At 35.5% G+C, this 19650-nt stretch overlaps 1 protein-coding gene across 1 annotated transcript in view; it reads right to left on the reverse strand.

The window, feature by feature from the left end:
* The window catches only part of SLC15A5 (solute carrier family 15 member 5), a 119767-nt gene that overhangs the window by 76275 nt on the left and 23842 nt on the right, over window positions 1-19650 (reverse strand). The window contains 3 exon segments of the mRNA XM_066252619.1: window positions 4034-4220; window positions 8186-8406; window positions 18193-18362. Coding sequence (XP_066108716.1) covers window positions 4034-4220; window positions 8186-8406; window positions 18193-18362 — 578 coding nt within the window.

The raw sequence follows: 19650 nt of genomic DNA on the forward strand, positions 1-19650 counted from the left end.
TGGAATTGAGTGTGGGATCATAGACATGACCCTATGGTCACTGGCTTGAGTCCAAGGTTGCTGACTTGAGCGAGGGGTCACTAGCTCAGCTGGAGTCCCTGGGCAAGGCACATATGAAAAAGCAATCAATGAACAATTAAGGAGCCACAACAAAGGATTGATGCTTCTCATTCCTCTCCCTTCCTGTCTGTCTGTCCCTGTCTGTGTGTGTCTCTCTCTCTCACTAAACAAACAAAGAAACAAACAAACAAATAAATACTTGGTACTTTGATATTCATCTTGATTTCTTTAGGTGATAAACTCATAAATGTCATATCTTCAATTAGAAACCTCTCCTTTGTTGCATTCTTTATAAGATAGATAAAAAATAAGCAAGTTTGTTTTTTTATTTATTAAATTTTTAGTTTGCCAAACTGAATGAGATCTCATTCCTCCCTCTCGGGCTGGGCTGTGATTATCCACATCAAACACAAGGCACAAGCATTGTCTGCACCATCTGCCTCCTTGAACATGACAGTCCCTGGGAGGAGAATGACTGAATGTGGAAGGGAGTGGGCGTCTAAGGAGTAGCTGCCCATTGTGGTACCAAAATACTTTTTTTCATTCACTTCAGGGCCTTATTTAAAAATAGTGTTAAGAATAACAAATTAACACTGATAATTTAACTTATATAACCTAACGGCTAAGTATTGCTAGTAATTGGAATAATAATAACAATGCAATGGCCTTAGAATTAGAATACTTGAGTTCAAATGACAGATTATCTTTGAGATCCATGAGCTGATGTCGGTTTATTGTGAGTTTAAATGGGATATGCATATAAAGGGTTCTGAGTTCAAATTAAGAATGCATAAATATTTGTTTGTTCATAATTTATACATTTACATATGACTCATATTTTTAAGGCATTTGAATTCAAAATGAAAGAAAATTTTAATGTTGGATTAATTCAGTTATGTAAATTACAACCAAAAAATACTCTCGGTTTGTGCTTATATGTCCTGATGAAACTGAAGCATTTATAATCATAGCAGAATATGTAAGACTTAGGCAAACATCTAGTTAAAATGATGCATATCATAATGCTTTTTTATATTCCCATAGCAAAATATTATGCAAACACATGAACAAATATGTAAGTGAACAAATGAATGAAATCAGGTTCAGAAACCACTGAATTCAGTATTCTGTACTCAGAGGAATGCAGCTCAGTTTTTTTAAAGTAGTTTAGTTTCTCCTTTTGCTGCCCAACAACTCTGTTACCAACCTTGGGGGAAAATATTTAATTCATTAACATCAGACAATATTTTACATAACTGTCTAACTTTCCTCTAGCCAGAAAAAAAAATCATATATATATATTTTTTTTAAAGAAAAGGCATAATATCAAATATGCAAGAGTAGAGAATTGTTCTAGAGAAAGTTGCTTATATTTAAAGTAAATTTAAGATTTCTTACTCTCAGGAAGGGTTTCTAAGGTAGGTCTTTCATCCATGTGGTATAGCATATTTTCCTAAAGTAGCCCAATTTAAGAAATTTTTTTTTTGTAATTAAACAGAATTGGAAGCTCAAACTGGATTGTCATGGTACTGTACAAGACTGCAAAAGTTTGGGTAGTTTGCAACATAAATATACTTTCATTTTATTCTGCATTCATTCTGTTTTAATAGTGTACTTGCTGAGGGTATGTACCATGTCTTACTTTCCTTTTGTAACTTCAAATAATGCTGGGCATCCTCTCAATACTGGATTTCTGCATTGGCACAATAAAACAAAAACACAACACCCAATGCTTTTGAAGATTTAAGGACTGTCAACACCTATTAATATTAATAGTTTACCTAAACCGATTACAATAAATAATGTCAGAGTTTGGATTCAGAAATAAATCAGAAAAGGTTATGTACTAAAAGGTTATGTACTATAACTGAAGACAACAAGATAAAATAAACTGCAGTGACTTTAGTAACTTTAAGTTCTCTTCAAAAATGAATCTACTCTGATGTAATCAGAAGTCATCTTATTGATGATGTTGTTAAATAACAGGAAGCATACATACTAAACTGTAATTTTCTATAAACAGAGAAACAACAAAAAATTTAATAGTGAGTCACTAGAAGACTAAATGATCTCCATAGATCTCTACAAAAGAGAAATTAAGAATAAGAACAGGTTAACAAGGAAAGAAGAAGCTTTGAAATGCCTAGCTCTGACTATTTCAACAGAATTTCTTCTCAAGTAAACAAGAAGATATCAGGTTGCCATTACACAATACTTCTTAAGAGATTCCAACTCCCTTTGCTTTCTGTGAATGCCTAGCAAACAATTGCAAATGATGACTCAATACTAGCTAATGTTTGTAGAGCTTTCACTATGTGTCAGGACTGGGCTATAGGCACTGGTGTCATTCTGAGTGATTTCAAAAGTCTTAAAGGGACCCAAAGTTTATCTAGGTTATGCCCCTGAATGAAAATAATAAGTGAACTAGAAGAGAAGAAAGGTTAGATGGCTTTGATAGTCACCCAGAAGCACCTCAATGGCAGAGCAGGTGCTGAGATCTAGATATCTGATTTCTTGGACTGAGCCTAGTGCTACTATCCCAGGACTTCCTTCTTGTTCCATGTCAGTGCCTATGGGACCACAGCTAGGTAGAGTGTGATCAGAATGGACTTCTGCTCATTCTCTTCGATTCCAATCAGAGAAAATTTATTTTATGGTCCATTAGTAATGATCTAAGTAAGACATTCTAAAATTTTTTTACTAAAAAAAAATTAGAGTAAAGCTTTAATGTTCTCAGATATAACAACAACAACAGCAAAATGGTAATTATATGAGGTAAAGGATATTTTAACCAACCTTAGTGTGCTAAATATTTCACAACATGTGATTATATATGAAATCAGCACATCATACACCTTAAACTTACACAATGTTATATATCAATTATATCTCAATAAAAAAGGGAAAGATGTTTGAAAATTATTGCTATATACCTTACAATTGAAAAAGTACTATACCAAAGTTGTGGGGGGGGGGGAAAGAGGGAGAGGGGGAGGGGCACAAAGAAAACTAGATAGAAGGTGACAGAGGACAATCTGACTTTGGGTGATGGGTATGCAACATAATTGAATGACAAGATAACCTGGACATGTTTTCTTTGAATATATGTACCCTGATTTATTGATGTCACCCCATTAAAATTAATAAAAATTTATTTATAAAAAAATCAAAGTATTAATCTTTAATAAATTTTGCTACTGGTTCAGAAGTTAATGCCTCCCAAGTAGAGCTTCACATTGTTCTTTAGGTTTATCATGTGTGTTAATTTTTAAGAACGTACTCAACATTGACTTAGGAGTGAAGACCACCTTATTTGAAGAAAGATAAGCCATTTGATGGTCCCAGAAGTTCCACCATGACTTTCTATCAGATGTGTCTACTAATGAAGCATAAAAGAATGAAAAGAAAATGGGACACTGATGTCTGCAGAGGGATACGAGAAACTCGATGTTATTACTCTTAAATTCACCTTCTTCCCAATTGGTCAAAATCAGACTTTCCTGTATAGCATGTCACTAGGTTAATTTTTAGCAGAGTGTATTTTTATTTTAAAAAGTGGCAAACAGGCCCTGGCCGGTTGGCTCAGGCTCAGTGGTAGAGTGTCGGCCTGGCGTGCAGGAGTCCCGGGTTCGATTCCTGGCCAGGGCACACAGGAGAAGCGCCCATCTGCTTCTCCACCCCTCCCCCTCTCCTTCCTCTCTGTCTCTCTCTTCCCCTCCCGCAGTCAAGGCTCCATTGGAGCAAAGTTGGCCCGGGCGCTGAGGATGGCTCTGTGGCCTCTGCCTCAGGTGCTAGAATGGCTCTGTTGCAACAGAGCGACGCCCCAGATGAGCAGAGCATCGCCCCCTGGTGGGCATGCCGGGTGGATCCCATTTGGGCGCATGCAGGAGTCTGTCTGACTGCCTCCCTGTTTCCAGCTTCAGAAAAAAAAAAAGTGGCAAACAGTTTTCTTGAGATGGTAAATTGTACTTACTAATGCATGCCAACAGAAATGGTTCATCTCTCTTAGAGGGAAATAGGCAGGTGCTGAAATACTCCATCCAAGGAGCCAGAATTAATAGTGGTAGGATGCTGGTGACATTCATTACTGCAATTGGCAGAAGAAATCCATCCAAATTTCGATTGGATTTCATGGTCTGCAGATAGTATCCTGAAGGAACCTATATTTGAGGGTGCAAGGGAGTCATGCATTAAGACAGGGTTTAACTTTGAAGACAGTGCACTGCTGCAGATGCCTTGCTTTCTGCACGTATTCTGTGACAGATAATTAGGATGTTTACTGATCTTCAAGGTCCTAATCATGAGTTGTCAAAGGACAGTAGAGCTGATTCTTTATGAAGGACTCTTTTGTCATCAAATTTACGGTCTTCATTTTTTTTATGAAAAGCCAAAGTGGACTTTATTTTGTGCTCAGGATGATGTAAGAAATCAAATAAGGTTTGAAGAATAAAGCAAAAACAAGTAGAAAATATTAAGGAGGTTTGTTAACCCCTGATGAAAAAAGTTTGGGGCTAGAATAGATCCTTTAAATGGCATCTAGTTTAGTGGCATGATCTTTTTCTTAAGAAGAGGGGCTCATGGTAGAAAACACATTACTTGTTGGAGGTTGTTTGTGGGCTCCCTGGATTGGCCTCATTTCTAACAGGAACCAAGTGACACGAGAAAAAAGAAGATATGCTTATATCTATACTCTCCTTTTAAATTAATTGTGTGGCACTAGAGGACCAAAAAGGAAAATACATGAGAAAAGGTTTGTATAATAAAGTGGCAAGTAATAAATGAAAAACAATACAAACAAAACCCTCTGCTTCATCCCAAGCCCTTAAGGTGTGTTAAAATTTCTTCATTTTTAAAGTAACCTGAATATTAACTAAAACTCCAACCCTAACTTGGAGCCTCTTCATGTACTCCATATCTGTTGCTAGGTTATAACAGCATTACAGCATATTGTCACAGAAAAGGGGCCTCTCCTCACTTTTCTAGTTTATGAGCTCTGTTGGAATAATCACATCTTTATCGTTATCATTAGCAGCAGAGTGGTTCTTTAATTCCCAGTGGCGCAGAAAGCTACTAAGTGGCTTGGAGAACAAGTCAACCCAAGTCTTGTCCTTGGAGTCTCCCATTTTTCTTAACAGTGTGTGAACTACCTTAAGATTCCAGCCCTCCTGCCATCCCGAGAGAGCAGCCCTGCTCAGCCATCCAGAGGATAACTTCTGGTTTGCAATCTTCACTAATCCCTTCTCTATGATCAACCGTGCAATTTGAGAGGGTATAAGACAATCCAAGTCATAATTCAGTACAGCTGTTAATGAGGCCACCAATTGTAAAATTAGCCTATTGCTATGTTAACTGCTTAAACCCTGGAATGGACCACATTTTCAACGAGGTTTTTTTTTTTAATCTATATAAAGTATGTCCCAATAATAATTTATTTTCCAATCTTTAATTTGAGCCATGGGGGTATAAACAAGAATTGTTTTGGTTGGGTACAAATGACAAGTGTGATGGAGAACATTAACTAGTTCTGCCCTAGTTCAATAAAATTTTTAGGCACATATCAACCAATCAGAGGAAAAGGAATGATTTTTTTAAGAAGTTGGTGGCAGCAGCACCACTGTAAGACTGGAAGGCTCCCAGCACAACTTGGAAGTTTCTGTTACTGATTTCAAATGAGAATTATTGTTAATGGGAATAAAGTTATTATCAGCATGAATCATAGACACAGAAATCTGTTAACTTAATAATGTGGCAAATGTACTATTAATCTTTAGTGAAGTAATATTAATATATTACCTAATATAAGAAAAGGTTCCAGTGTCTTAAAAGCTTGAAATCATTTCTGCTTCTGCCTCAAGTTCTGAAATCATCCCCTTTTAAAATATTAAATACTTTTATTCCAGACAAGCCTCTGAGTATTCAGAAATAATTGCTGTCAATAGAGATTCATTTTCACCTTTGAATGGCCAGTAATGTCAAATGGCAACATCATTGGCCTTAATATCAACATATTTTAAATGTATGTCTTAGAACTGAAGGTCAATAATGGCTACTAAATTTAAAATATGGAATTCTGTGATGTTTTATTCTTGGTTCTTTGATTCTTTTTATACTGCTGATTATTTCTTCTGGACGAAAAAATCTAAATCCAGTTTATCCTAATGGAAGTTTCCTTTGCTTCTCTTGCGAAGTACAATTCTAATCGTTTTCTTTGATGTTTCTGGCAAACGTGACTGTAAATAATATGGAACCTATATAGTCTGTATCACAAATTTTTTAACCCAGCTGCAAGATCGGCATTGTGGGTAATAGTAAAGTGTGGGTGTCGATAGCCCTGATGTTGGGATGGCTGCTCTGCCACATACTAGTAGGGTGACCTCGAGTCACTTTCTGTGTCTAAACCTTAGATTTAGGATAATAATATGAGCTATGTAGACTTGCTATGGGGATTAAATTAGGTACTATGAAGTAATGTTTCAGAAGCTATGACACCTATAGGTTATCAATAAATATTACAATAGTTTCTGGGGGTTTTTTTTGCAATAAAATGGCCATCTAGATTTGGTGAGAAGCTTACCAATTAGTTTGCCAGAATTTCAAAAGAAATATCAGATGTCACTACATTATGAAAATAAAGAATCAGTAGTTTGTGTTATGTACACAGAAAATTTAAGGCTAGCTATGAATCACTTAGCAATTTTGTACTCATTTATAAATTTCTTCATTCTAAAATGATTTTATGATATTAATTATCATATATATGGGTAATATTTGGTGGCTTTTGTGCCAGCCACTATTATGGAGTCAGGAGGCAGTTTAAATCTGCTAAATCCACCTCACTTTCACACATTGTTTAGAACAAGGGTCACCAAAATTTTCTTTCTGTAAAGGATCAAATAGAAAATATTTCCACATATGGAACCACAGCAACTACTCAATTCTGCTGTTTTATGCATAAGTAGAATTTAGTATGACAAAGACACAAGAATGGTTGTGCTCCAATAAACCTTTATTTATGGACACAGAATTCTGAATTTCATAGAATTTTCATGTGGCACAAAATATTATTTTTCTTTTGATTTTCTCAATTATATAAAAATGTAAAAACCTTACTTTATGAGACACACACATACACACACAAAAAAAGACAGCTGACTGGATTTGGCCTGTAAACTAATTTGCTGTCCCTGGTTTTAGAGAAACAAGCATGGTACCAAGAGCCAGAGGGTATGTTCTGCTTTTCCTTTTACTACTATTAACTGTGGGAACTACTCAGCCTCTTGAAAATCACTTAATTTTTCTGAGCCTCAGTTTCCTCCTCAACAAATGAAGTAGTTGAATGAGTTAATTTTTAAGGTTCTTTTCAGCTTTGTTGGTCTTGGATAGCTCAATACAACTAACTCTTCATTAGCCATCTAAATACCAAGTTGAGGCTTAGCAACAAAGGTAGTCCCAAACTTCTTCAAAGACTTTTGTGATCATTTGATATATGAGAATGTATGAAGAAATCATAATATTTCTTCATAAGTAAGTTAGTTTTTGGGCATTTCTACATCAAAAATTGTTTATATCACACGTATTTATAAAGGATACTTTGAACTTAGTGTTTTTTCTCTGATTTCTTCATGGCGCAGGGACTGACTCACCAAGGACTTAAGAGTGGGTAGGGAGAGAATCACTTGCTCATTAGTACTTATACTTACGAGTACAGTGGGGGTGGTATCAAATCAATCAATTTAGCTACTTGTTAGTACCAGTTTTTAAAGGCATAATGAGGGAGGAAGGCCAAAGCTCTGGCTAGAGGGATGTTGGGTAATTGCTCATAGATCTCATATTTTTGTTTGCTGCTCTTATGCCTAATAATTCTGCACTGTGAAGAATTGCCTGCACTTACTGACAGGTATTTATAGTTCTACAAGAGAAGCAATATAGCAAGATTCTCCTCCCGTATGTCTTTACCTGACCTGACTTAGCTCTTGAAATTAGAGCCTGTAATGATTATAAGCATTTTTGTTTAACTGCCTGGCAAAATGTATGGAAAGTGTTTGTGGGGATAAAAATAAGCATTTTATTTGTTAACATACAATTATCCTGTTCTTGGGGGGTAGTATTAATTACCTTTCCTTACCTGCATAATGCACATTTTGTAAAGAAACTGCAAAATGGAGAGAGGGAGAAGGGTGAAGAAAAATTTTGCATTTTCCACGTGGTGCTAACTGTAGCAGCCACCATTTTTTTCCTTGGCGTGGTCTAACCAGCTTGTCAAATCTCTGCGGAGGTGAAAATATTGCAGACAGCATGTTTTCAGTGCATTAACAAATACCCCAAAGGTTGTCAGGAGGGAGCAACCTGAAAATAATTGGCAATATTATGTATTAGTAAAGGAATTGTTCTTCCGTTTCCCAAGATGTCAGTCAGAAAGATGACAATTGTATGCATGAAGGAGAGTAAAGTGATTGAGAAGGCTTTAGCACCCAAAGGGTTGAATTCAAAGGAACAAGCTCTGACAAGGGTTCTGGCATCCTGGTGACCAGCCCAAGGTGGTGCCTGACAGCAGATGTAAAAAATGAAAAAGGTAAGATCAATGGGAACATATTAAAAAGGGAAGAAAGGAGACAAAACACCAAAGTAAAAATTTTAGAATCTCTCAGAAGTCTCTAACTTTAACTCGTTAATGAATAGACAACCTGAACTTTCTTTTACAGCCTTAACACAAAGAACTCGTCTAATTTTTTAAAATATAAAGTGTTATATAAATAATCTTCACTGAACTTGTCATGTAGAAGGTGGTTTCTTATTTTGACATGGAGATGAAGAGAAATGTGTTCTCTGCTTTGACTTTATCCTTGAATTTCAGACATAAGGTTAAACTTTGAACTCTTCAAATGACTTTATACATGTTGATAGTGTCACTAAAAGTTCAGATTGGATTAGTAGGTTTTGACATTTCCAGTAGTTTCCTCTAGGTTTATATGGCTGTCGCGTTAGTATCAGAAGCATTTTATTGCTTTAGATGTTTGCAGCCCCTTATTGCTAATGATTTGCAACAGCATTGTTGCTTCTTTTATGATTCAGATTCTACCTTTTCTCTGACTCCATTAGGACTTCCAGGTACAATGACAGAGAAGAGACCCTTGTTTAGTTAGTTCACTTGTGCCATCATGATTGTTATAATTTTTTATAGAATCCCTTTGACCAGATAAATTCTTCCACAAATTACCCAGACACCAAACCACAGTTTCAAGATAAATGGTAAAGTAAGTGTGAAAATATTTAAGTTTTCTCCAAAGAAAGCGGCTATAGAAATTCCAAGTATAGTTTGGTTGTCATTTTTATTATGTTCAAGTTTCCTATAATGGAATTCTAAATAAAATGCATTCTAACCAATTATATTTAAATGTTATAGAGTTTTGAATTTTATATTTAAATAAAGAATGTTAATATTTCTTTTTATGGTTAGAAAGTGATTATACTGATTTGATCTGGTCTGTTTTTTTAGAGTTATAATAGACTTATTATGTCAGTCTTTGATTAATTGAGGAAGCAGGGGGTCTAGTAATTGAATATGGAGCCTTTTTACCTCTAAGTCACTGAATCAAATCCAGCCCAAATTGTTAGTGACCAACAAAGGCGGATTAAGGTTGGTTGAGGCCCTGGACACAGAAGAAAATATTGGGCCCCTTAAAAAAGAGAGAGAGGGAAAATAAAAATACATGTTAAACATATTTTTAAATAAATAAAAAATATTATGTACTATCAATGTTGAAATAGCACATATGAAATCAAACCTGGTGTCATTTGAAAAAATTGTTAAGTTGGGGTTTTGTGGGGCCCTTCAGAAGTTGGGGTGCAAGGCGCACACCTGTTGCACCTGCCGTTAAATCCACCTCTGGTGACCAAGAATAATTACAGCAGCGGCTCTTTGTCCCTGTGAAGTGCGTTGAGGTCAAGTGGAAGTATGTTAGGTAATTGCTGACAGGAGACGGACACATATCTGTAGTCACTATTGTCTCTTGTTAGTCGCTAATTCTAGACACCTGAAAAGATTAGGAAAAAAGAAGACCAAAAAGGCAGAAGCACCTTTGGGAGGACAAGGTTTGTATCTTTCACAAAAAAAGTAATAAGGATATCTCTTCATTATTGCAAGAAGAACTGCTCTATTATGAGACTTTCTCAGCTAGTTCAAGTAGTTTACTTCAGGTTTTAGTAAGATGAGAACTGAGAATGTCTTGAACAGTTTAGAGATGGAATATGAACAGGTCTGTACTAGGAGGCTTAACTTCTTGACATTTCCTTATAATCTTATCTCTGTTTCTTATCAACTGTTGTTCTCTGCTGAACTGCAAAAACAATGCTGTGTAAATAGTAGGGGTATTACTGGCATTGATTCAACTTACTCTATGCTTTCAAATAGCCTTGATTATTAAATGATTATTTGCTGTAGGATGAAAGACTGTTTCCAAAGATATAGTGCTCAAGTTTCTTCTATTTTTAAATTCAAGGACTTTATTGAATATATGTTTTAAACTCATTATTATTATTATTATTATTATTTTGTATAAAAGGTCATTATTTGTTGCAATGTAAATCTGAATCTACTCTATGTATGCTAACTTGATACCTATAACAGTTAAATGCTGCTATCATATTATTTCTAAAGAGAAATAGCTTATATTAGTGCATCTTAAACTAGCTGTGTTAAAAGATAAATTTAAAATATATATATATTCCCAACTATCATGGTCAATATATTTGTGAAATACAATAAAAATGAAATATCAAAAGAATAAAATAAGAAAGACATACAAAATAGAAGGTCTTATATTTTTATTATTAAAGTCAAAAGACATAAAATGTAACTTTTCATAAGTACTTTACATGTTTTCTCTCAGTATCTGTATTTATTTTGTGGCATACTACTAACAAACAGTTTACTGATCAGCTCTGTTCTATGGGTCACACTTTGAGTAGCACTGGTTTCAACTGAATATACAACAGTTTGAGAAATGATTTTATTTAAACAAATTGTATCTGATGTGATATGAAGCAACCAAAACAAAATGGTTAAAAACAAGAAATGATTAAGCATAAATGAGGTAAAAAATTTTTAGCTAGCACTGTGAGTTCTTATCAATACCAAACAAATGTGAATGCAATTATCTATTCATTTAAAACGGTTACTAAGAACCTACCATGTGCCTGGGACTTTTCTAGGCCTTAAGAATATAGTAATCAAGATCTACAAATCCTTGAGTTTCTTTTCTGGTGAGGATGACAGTAAACAAGCAGGAAAATGTTAAGCAAATTTAATGATAAAAACAAAATAGATAAGCTAGAGACCCATTGTGAGATTTGGTGTATAGAAGACTTCAGTAATTGAAATTTGAACAGAGGATTGAAGAGACTAGAAGTCAGCAAAGAGCTTGGAGGAAGCATATGCCAAGTGTGTCATGAGCTGGCAGAGGTTCAGAAACCGTGAAGGCCAATGGGGCAGTAGCTCAGCTAGTGAGAAGATTGGAAGGAGGTGAGGTCCAAGAATTGGTTAGGGGACAGACTTCAGGTCAAAGTAAGGAGCTTTGATTTTGTCCTTAGTGTTATGGGAGACTATTAAGATGTTTAATGCAGAGAAAAGTTGTCATATGATGTATATATACATATATATATATATTAAATTTACTTTGAAACTCTGGTAGCTATATGGATGATGGATTTTAGAGAGAGTGGAAGCTGGGAGACAGGCAAGAGGTAATGGTGACTTAGACATAGAAGTCACAGTAAAGAGACATGAATAGGGTGAAATGTGTTTTTCAACAATCAACAGGATTTTTTTGATGTGGAGAGAGGTTGTAGAAATGAGAAAATTGAATAAGGCCACATTATTTTCCCCTTAAGCAAGTGGGTGTTGATGACTTACATAGAGATGGAACAGACGAGAAGGGAGTCAGTTTGATGTTGATGGAAACAAGTGTTGAATTTTGGTCAAGTTAAGTTTGAGTCTATTAAATAACCACGTCAAAATGTTGAATAGGAAGTCTGACATAGGACTTTCAAGGTAAGAAAAGAAGTCAATACAAAACTGAGTGCTTGGTGTCTAGTTGGCTTTAAAGTCAAAGGGACTAGCGGTGACCTAAGGAATGAGGGTGGGGAGAGCATAGCCAGGGTCCCCAGGATGAGTCTGTTTGCTCCGCATCAATTAGAAGAAAACCTCCAAGGAAATGGAAGAAGACGGAACAGGCACTTTTTAAGTCAGAGGAAAGGAGAGGTAATAAACCTCACCTGATCAGCTGGGCTGGGAGGGAGCCCACAGACTAGTTAGAGAGGGCAAGCAAAGGAACTGTACAGTAATCTGCCTCCCCATCGAACTGTGGTGCTATCACTGAGTGTTAGCAGGTGAAAACATCTCCATCTACACATCACATTGCCTCCTTGGATTAATACATTAGACTTAATAGAAAACTTATGCCTCTGTACAAATAATTTTGGGTGTCATGTAGACTCAGCCTTTAAAAAAACCCATTGTCATTATACTTCTCAAATTGCTTTTCTGCATCAGGAGCAGAAATGGGAAGCTGAAAAAAATAGAAAAGGAATGAAAATGCTACTGAGACTTCAAGCTCCAGTTTAAATGTGCAAGCACACAAGGCGTGCACATTTTAAAATAAAACAGATGAGCTATTTAAAATGTTTTATTGCAAAACTTAAACATTGTCACCATTACTATTAAAAAAATTTTAGAAGGCAATTTTTCTGTTCTTTGTACCTTTAAGTCCTTGGCTCTGATGTTCTGCTCCTCTGACCTTGATCTAATCATGAATATCTATGCTACTTAATTATAATAAAAAAGCCTACATTGCACTCTGGATGGTAGATGCGCTTTTTTTTTTTCTTTTTTGGTCACCTGCCAGTTCTCAAAATTATAGCAGTGGGAAGAAATGCAAATGAAGGCCGTGCTTGACAGCTAAACATAATGGAATGCATGGGCCACATTTGAAAAGTTACCTTAAAATAAAAGGTAGCATATAAAAAATCATTTCTTTAAGGTCATCTATGGCTTTGAATTACAGCTTTGAAGAATTTCCAATTTAGTCATCAGAAAAGAAGAAGCTAAAATAAAGATTATAGACTTTGCTAGAAGGAAGACAGAGTTTTACTTCCTCAGAGTTGGGTGATCTTATGACATAAAAACCCAAAACAAAAACTCCAAAATATTCATTTCATGGAGAATTGAAAAAAGTAAACCACTGATGAACATTTTTTATTATGATTTTACTTGCAGCTAATAATTTTTTTTGTAAATGTTCAAAGAAAGCTCATTTTATCTTATGTTACAAAATGTAAGGTGAGCTACAATAGGCTGAAGGTTAATTACATAGATCAATATAACTTGAGGAATTGTATTTCTTTACTTAATTAAATATATTTTCAAATAGGAGATTGAAAAGCAAATGGATGAATACTAAATAGTTATTTTAAAAAACATGAATCTAAAAATTATATATATGTATATTTGTATGTATATATACATATTCACACACAAAACCCCCCCCCCCAGAATTATTTGATCATTACCCACTCCAGATAACATTAGGGAGGGCGTTCAATAACTTTATTAAATTATTCTCCTTTTTGCTATTCGGGGCTGACAGGGAGGATCTCTCAGATACCTCTTTGCGTGTTGAACCCATTTCACAGACTACTAGGGGGCAAGTACTGCTTAGCTGTGGTCCACAGAGCATAGAACTCTGATAGCCAGCGCCAGAGACTCCTGTGGGTGCTCTTGTCTATGCTTCACTGCTTCCCTATGTGATGTAATGAAATGAGCCCGAGAAAAATAAGGCTCCGGTTTTGGTTCCATTTTAGCCATTTTTGTGAGGTCTTGAGTAAATCATTGCACTAAATTATGTCTCAGTTTCTGCACTCAGTTTAACAATCACAGACACTGATTGAGCATTTGCCATTTTTCAAGTGTGTATAAGACACAGAAATTTCTAATTGTATTTATAAATAGATCATTTCAATGTAACATGGCAGAAGAAATAATGAAGATATGCTCAGGATGCTACAGGAGCAGAGCAAAGTAGGCGGAGTCTCATCTGTGAAAAGAGACACAGTGTCCTTCCTACCCACCTCACAAGTATGTAGTGAAAATGAAGCAATACTGGTTAATGCACCTGATTTTTAAAAATACAACTCATTGCATTGCTATTAGTGGTAGCTGTATATATAGACAAGTAGTAGAGACAGTGGTAGCAGTAAAAGTACTACTAAAACTAAAAGATGTTAGAAATTAACATCATAGTTAAACAAGATAGATAAATAGATCGACTGATCAGAGGAACAGAATAGAAACTCCAGAAATGTCAACAGCAGTATACAGTGAAGGAGATATCTTACTAGTGGAAAAAATAGAGACTTTTTAGTAAATAAAGTTGATGATAATCATATGAAAAAAAATAAATTCACTCTTTAAACCTATTCTAATATAGTTTCCAAATGGGTCTGAGATGTAAAGGTTAAAAAGAATAATGTGAGTACCAAAATAGACTATGAATGAATTCCTTTATCATCTGAGAGTGAAGAAAACTCTTCACCATGGTTCAAAATCTAGAAGCAATAGAGGAGAAGATGGATAAATTTGATTATAAACATAATGTCTCTCAAAAGACAAAATGAACGAACAAACGTAATAAGCCTTGTATATAGATAATAAGACAGGAAGCAAACTTAAAAGATGTAAGGCATATGGAGAATAATATTTGTAACTGTTATCATAAACAGCAGGTTAATATCTTCAGTATATTAAAATCTTCTAAAAATTAAAAGAAAAAGTCTATAATCCCATAGGAAAAATGGACTAGATGTACAAATAGGTAGTTTGCTGGAAAAAAATTAAATTATTCTATAGCAATGAAAAGATGTTCAATTTTTCTCATAATAAGAGAAATGTTAATTAATATTTCAATGAAATACTATTTTCCCACCTTCAAATTTGCAAAAAGTAAAAAGTTACAGTATATTATATTAGAGACTGTGGGGAAACAGTCATTCTCATACATTTTTGGTGAAAACACACAGCACAGTATAACCATTAAAGAAGGGAATTTGGATATATAGCAATGTTATTTATGGATTTACTTTTTGATTTAGCAATCCTACTTGTAGGAATCTATCCTTAAGACATGCTCAGAAAAAATGCAAATGGTGGTATACACCAAGTTATTCATTAGAACCTACTTAAGTGCAAAAATAGAGAAACAATGCAAATACACGTCAATATAAGACTGGTGAAATAAATAACAGTTCACCACACAATGTGGTACTATACAGCTATCAAAAGGAATGGGCAATATCTTTATATAAATATGTATAGTTACAAATATATAGTTACAAACCCCTAGGTTATATTAACTAAGAAAAGCGGGTGAGAACAAGTATGACTAATATGCTCTGCTTTTATAAGAAGAGAGGAATACATATGCACAGAGACATGTACACATACATATAAAATTGTCTTAATTTAAAAAAGGGATAATTTTTTAAAAATTATAATTGACAGCTAAAGGAGTAAGAGAGAATATAGGAATATATAGGCCTTATTTTGGACATAAATTTTACATTATTTGGAAAAAAAATAGCCTGACCTATGGTGGCTCAGTGGATGGAGCATCAACCTGGAAGCTGAAGTTGCTGGTTCAAAACCTTGTGGTTGGCCCTGGCCGGTTGGCTCAGTGGTAGAGCGTCGGCCTGGCGTGCAGAAGTTCCGGGTTCTATTCCCGGCCAGGGCACACAGGAGAAGCGCCCATCTGCTTCTCCACCCCTCCCCCTCTCCTTCCTCTCTGTCTCTCTCTTCCCCTTCCGCAGCTGAGGCTCCATTGGAGCAAAGATGGCCCGGGTGCTGGGGATGGCTCCTTGGCCTCTGCCCCAGGCACTAGAGCGGCTCTGGTCGCGACAGAGCAACGCCCCGGAGGGGCAGAGCATCGCTCCCTGGTGGGCAGAGCGTCGCCCCTGGTGGGATTGCGGGGTGGATCCTGGTCGGGCGCATGCGGGAGTCTGTCTGACTGTCTCTCCCTGTTTCCAGCTTCGTAAAAATACAAAAACAACAACAACAACAACAAAACCTTGTGCTTGCCCGATCAAGGCACATATGGGAGTTGATGCTTTCTGTTACCCCCTCTTCTCTCTCTCCAAAAATGAATAAATAAAATCTTAAAAAAAAAAAACGGTTAAGAAAAAAACAAAATTAAGATTTAAAAGTACCTCAAAGTATAAAGAAAAATGAAATAACAGACCTAGTTGTAGAAAAAGTGATTTAACCAGTGAGAGACTACTGTCTGTTATCAAGTGCATTTAAACATAATAATTTTAGTGAACATTCTCAGGGGTTATAACATAAAGAAAAATAACTGCAAGAAAAATCTGAAACCCTTTTCAACAATCATGTTGCTGGTGGTAGTGTTAGTCTAAGACTGCTTACTGAGTGTATCTTTGTAATAGAACAAATGTGCCAATATAGTCCTCTCGTTGAGAACTTGGATTTGGGTCCTGGAAATAAGTAGAAAGAGATTGGAGTTTGATAAGATTAAATAAAAATCCTGTGGCACTGATTCTGACCAAGGTATTAGTATAATCCAAAATGGTTGTTCTTTTAAAAAGAAAAACAAAGAACATTTTCTAGCTTTGATCATTGTAAGACCTAGAAACTGTGATCGACTAAGTAGCAATGAGCATCCCTATTGCCAAGATTGTATTCTCTAAATAGCATTATACACAAAAAGGAAACAATTTTTTGGAGAAAGAGTTGACTTAAAGTTCGGGAAAGGAAATGACGACCATAGATTATCTTACAGCAGGAAGCAAGGCAACAACCAAACACTACCAAAGCTTATCTGAAGGATTCAGGCCCCAACATGAAGAGGACCTCTGTGCCCAAATATGCAACAATTTGAGCATCAGTAATTGTAGTGGATTAAACATTAAAATTTTTGAGTCCATGAATTAAAAATAATAGGTTTTTTTTTTTTAAGCAACTAATAGATCACCTTTGGGAGATATTAAAAGCTCAACTCATTAACTTGAAAATCTAGAAACAGGAAAAGAAATAGAGGTCTTTTATTCTTACATAAATTGTACTTCTGTGTAATTAAATGGTTGTTGAGGAATTATTTCAGCTAATAAAAGTGGAAGAAATAGAAAATATCACCACCTTGTAACCTTGTAACCTCCAGTGGGGTAGTTGATTTGGGCAAATATCATCAAGAGGTATGGACACTAAAAAAATGAAGATAATCAGACATTGGTGCCTCTCGATTTGAGTTCATAATACTCTCTATGAAGGGATTTTGCCAAAACACAACAACAACAAGAAAACACCTAAATCTGATTATCTAAATCTATCAAACAATTTTTAGGGAATAAATAGGAGAAAAGCCAGTAGGATGATGCCATGTGGATATAATCAGCAAAATCCAGACTATACAAAACACTATATTCAGTGTTCAAATTAAAAAAAAAAATTCTTTTAAAAAGAGAAAAAGAGACAAAAGGGGAATATATATAAAAAATATAACCTGCCATTTGGACTATATCAGCTTTGTTTGAATTTGAGTTGAATAAAGTATAAAACAAATTTGAAAAATGGGAACAATTAGAGACATTTTACAGTGACCAGGTATTTGATGACTTGAAGAAACTGTGTGTGAGACAATGACATTTTGATTATTTTTTAAAAAAGTAACATATATAACATGTAGGTTATATATACACATAGACAAATTAAATGCTATAATAGTTAGATTTTGCTTCAAAATTGCCAGGAGAGATGTGGGAAAAGTGATTAAAGATAAGTTGGTCCATGCTGAAGCTGAGGCCTTAGATAAATGGGTTTGTATGTGATTTTTTTCTACTTTTGTTTATGTTTAAAATATTCTATTATTAAAACAATTTTAACATGGGAAAACTGAAAGAAGATAGAGATTATTGATATTCTTGCAGACTCAGTTGCTCCCAAGTGTATTAACTGGCAGAATCTATAAATTCTGTGAGTTGAAAGAGAAGTTATAGAAAATCAAGGAGGAAGGAGATATGTCAAGTAAACCATAAAAAGCCTAAAGTTAATATAAAGTGTGATTTACTTACATTTTTCTGGCTGATAAATCAGGTTATAATGCACCATATGAAGAGTTATCAGAGCCATAAGTGTAGACATAAAAGGAATAAGAAAAACCAGGGCCCAAGCCCCAGAGTACTGAATGTAAGATATTCCCAGAAAGGCAACAGTTGCATTTAGGTTCGTAATCCAGTAAAACCTGAGGCACACAGATAAACAAAAATGAAAGTACCGTTGGATTACTTCAGATAACAATTGCTAATTTTAATGCTTTTACAGAAATGTAAGCTATAAAATAGTGGCGTGTCAGCTGAACTACATTTTTCAAATATTGTTTATTAGATTTCTAGATAAGTTTATACTTAACAACTTTCTTCTCGGTTTCATTATCTTTGCTTCTTTTCTATTTAGAACAGATGTAGAAAGAGTCTGTATTTTCTCTAAAGCAGAAGTTGACAAATATTTTTTGTAAAGGGCCTAGCTGTAAATTGTGTAGGCTTTGCAGGTCATACGATCTTTGTATCAGTTACTCAATTCTGTGTCATGGAGCTAAAGAACCTGTAGAAAACTGCATCCATCTAATTAACCTGGAGAGGTTTCAGGTTAAAGAGTTGCATCTTCTTATTTATTCTTGGGAAAACTCAGGAATACTCATGTTATACACAGACCATACATTAAATCAAAGGAATGAGTGACAATTGAATAAAACTTTCAATGTCTCCTCCTTGTGAATAGTATAACAAATATACTGCTCACAAAAATTAGGGGATATTTTTTCACTTCATATTCATTTTGAAATATCCTCTAATTTTTGTGAGCAGTATAAATACCTATCACAGCTATCTGACTTGTAAATTGTGGGGAGATCATATCTCTCTCTCAACCTATCATTGGGTCTAAATCCTGCTGTTAGAATCATATTAAAGAGAGTAATGGCGGGGTAGGAAGTGATACCGATAAATCTCCCCCAAAACCCAACAAGATCTTCAACCAGAAACAGAAAAACCTATACTTGGAGCCTCCAGATGCTTCACAATACACCCAAAGGTATGGTCGAGTGAAAAATTGGCTAAATATATAACCAAACCCCGAAGGAAATAGGGAGTAAGAAATGCTCTGCCTTCCTCACTAACCTAAACAGGGAGGCTTTCTCCAGTAACTGTGAATATAGAAACTGAGGCGGGCAAAGGGGGTGAATAGATCCAGGCCGCGGCACAAACGGCCGAACCAGGCTGTGGCACGGAGATCCAAGCCGAGGAAAAACTGATCCTGTGGCAACCCGGGCAATACAAGCTAACACTCGCGCCAAACCCAAACAAAGAAAGACAAGTGGGGCAGCCATTTTACCCGATCTCCTGGTTGGTGCGCAGTTAGTGGGCGAGAGATTTCTTCCTAAGCCCCGGGAGTGGGTGCCCGTGTTACCTCACAGAGAGGCAGAGTCAGAAGCCTTTCTGTGGGCCAAAAGCAGAATCTCTGGGCAGCCCAAG

This window comes from Saccopteryx bilineata, chromosome 1 (assembly GCF_036850765.1).
Source record: "Saccopteryx bilineata isolate mSacBil1 chromosome 1, mSacBil1_pri_phased_curated, whole genome shotgun sequence".
NCBI lineage: Eukaryota > Metazoa > Chordata > Mammalia > Chiroptera > Emballonuridae > Saccopteryx > Saccopteryx bilineata.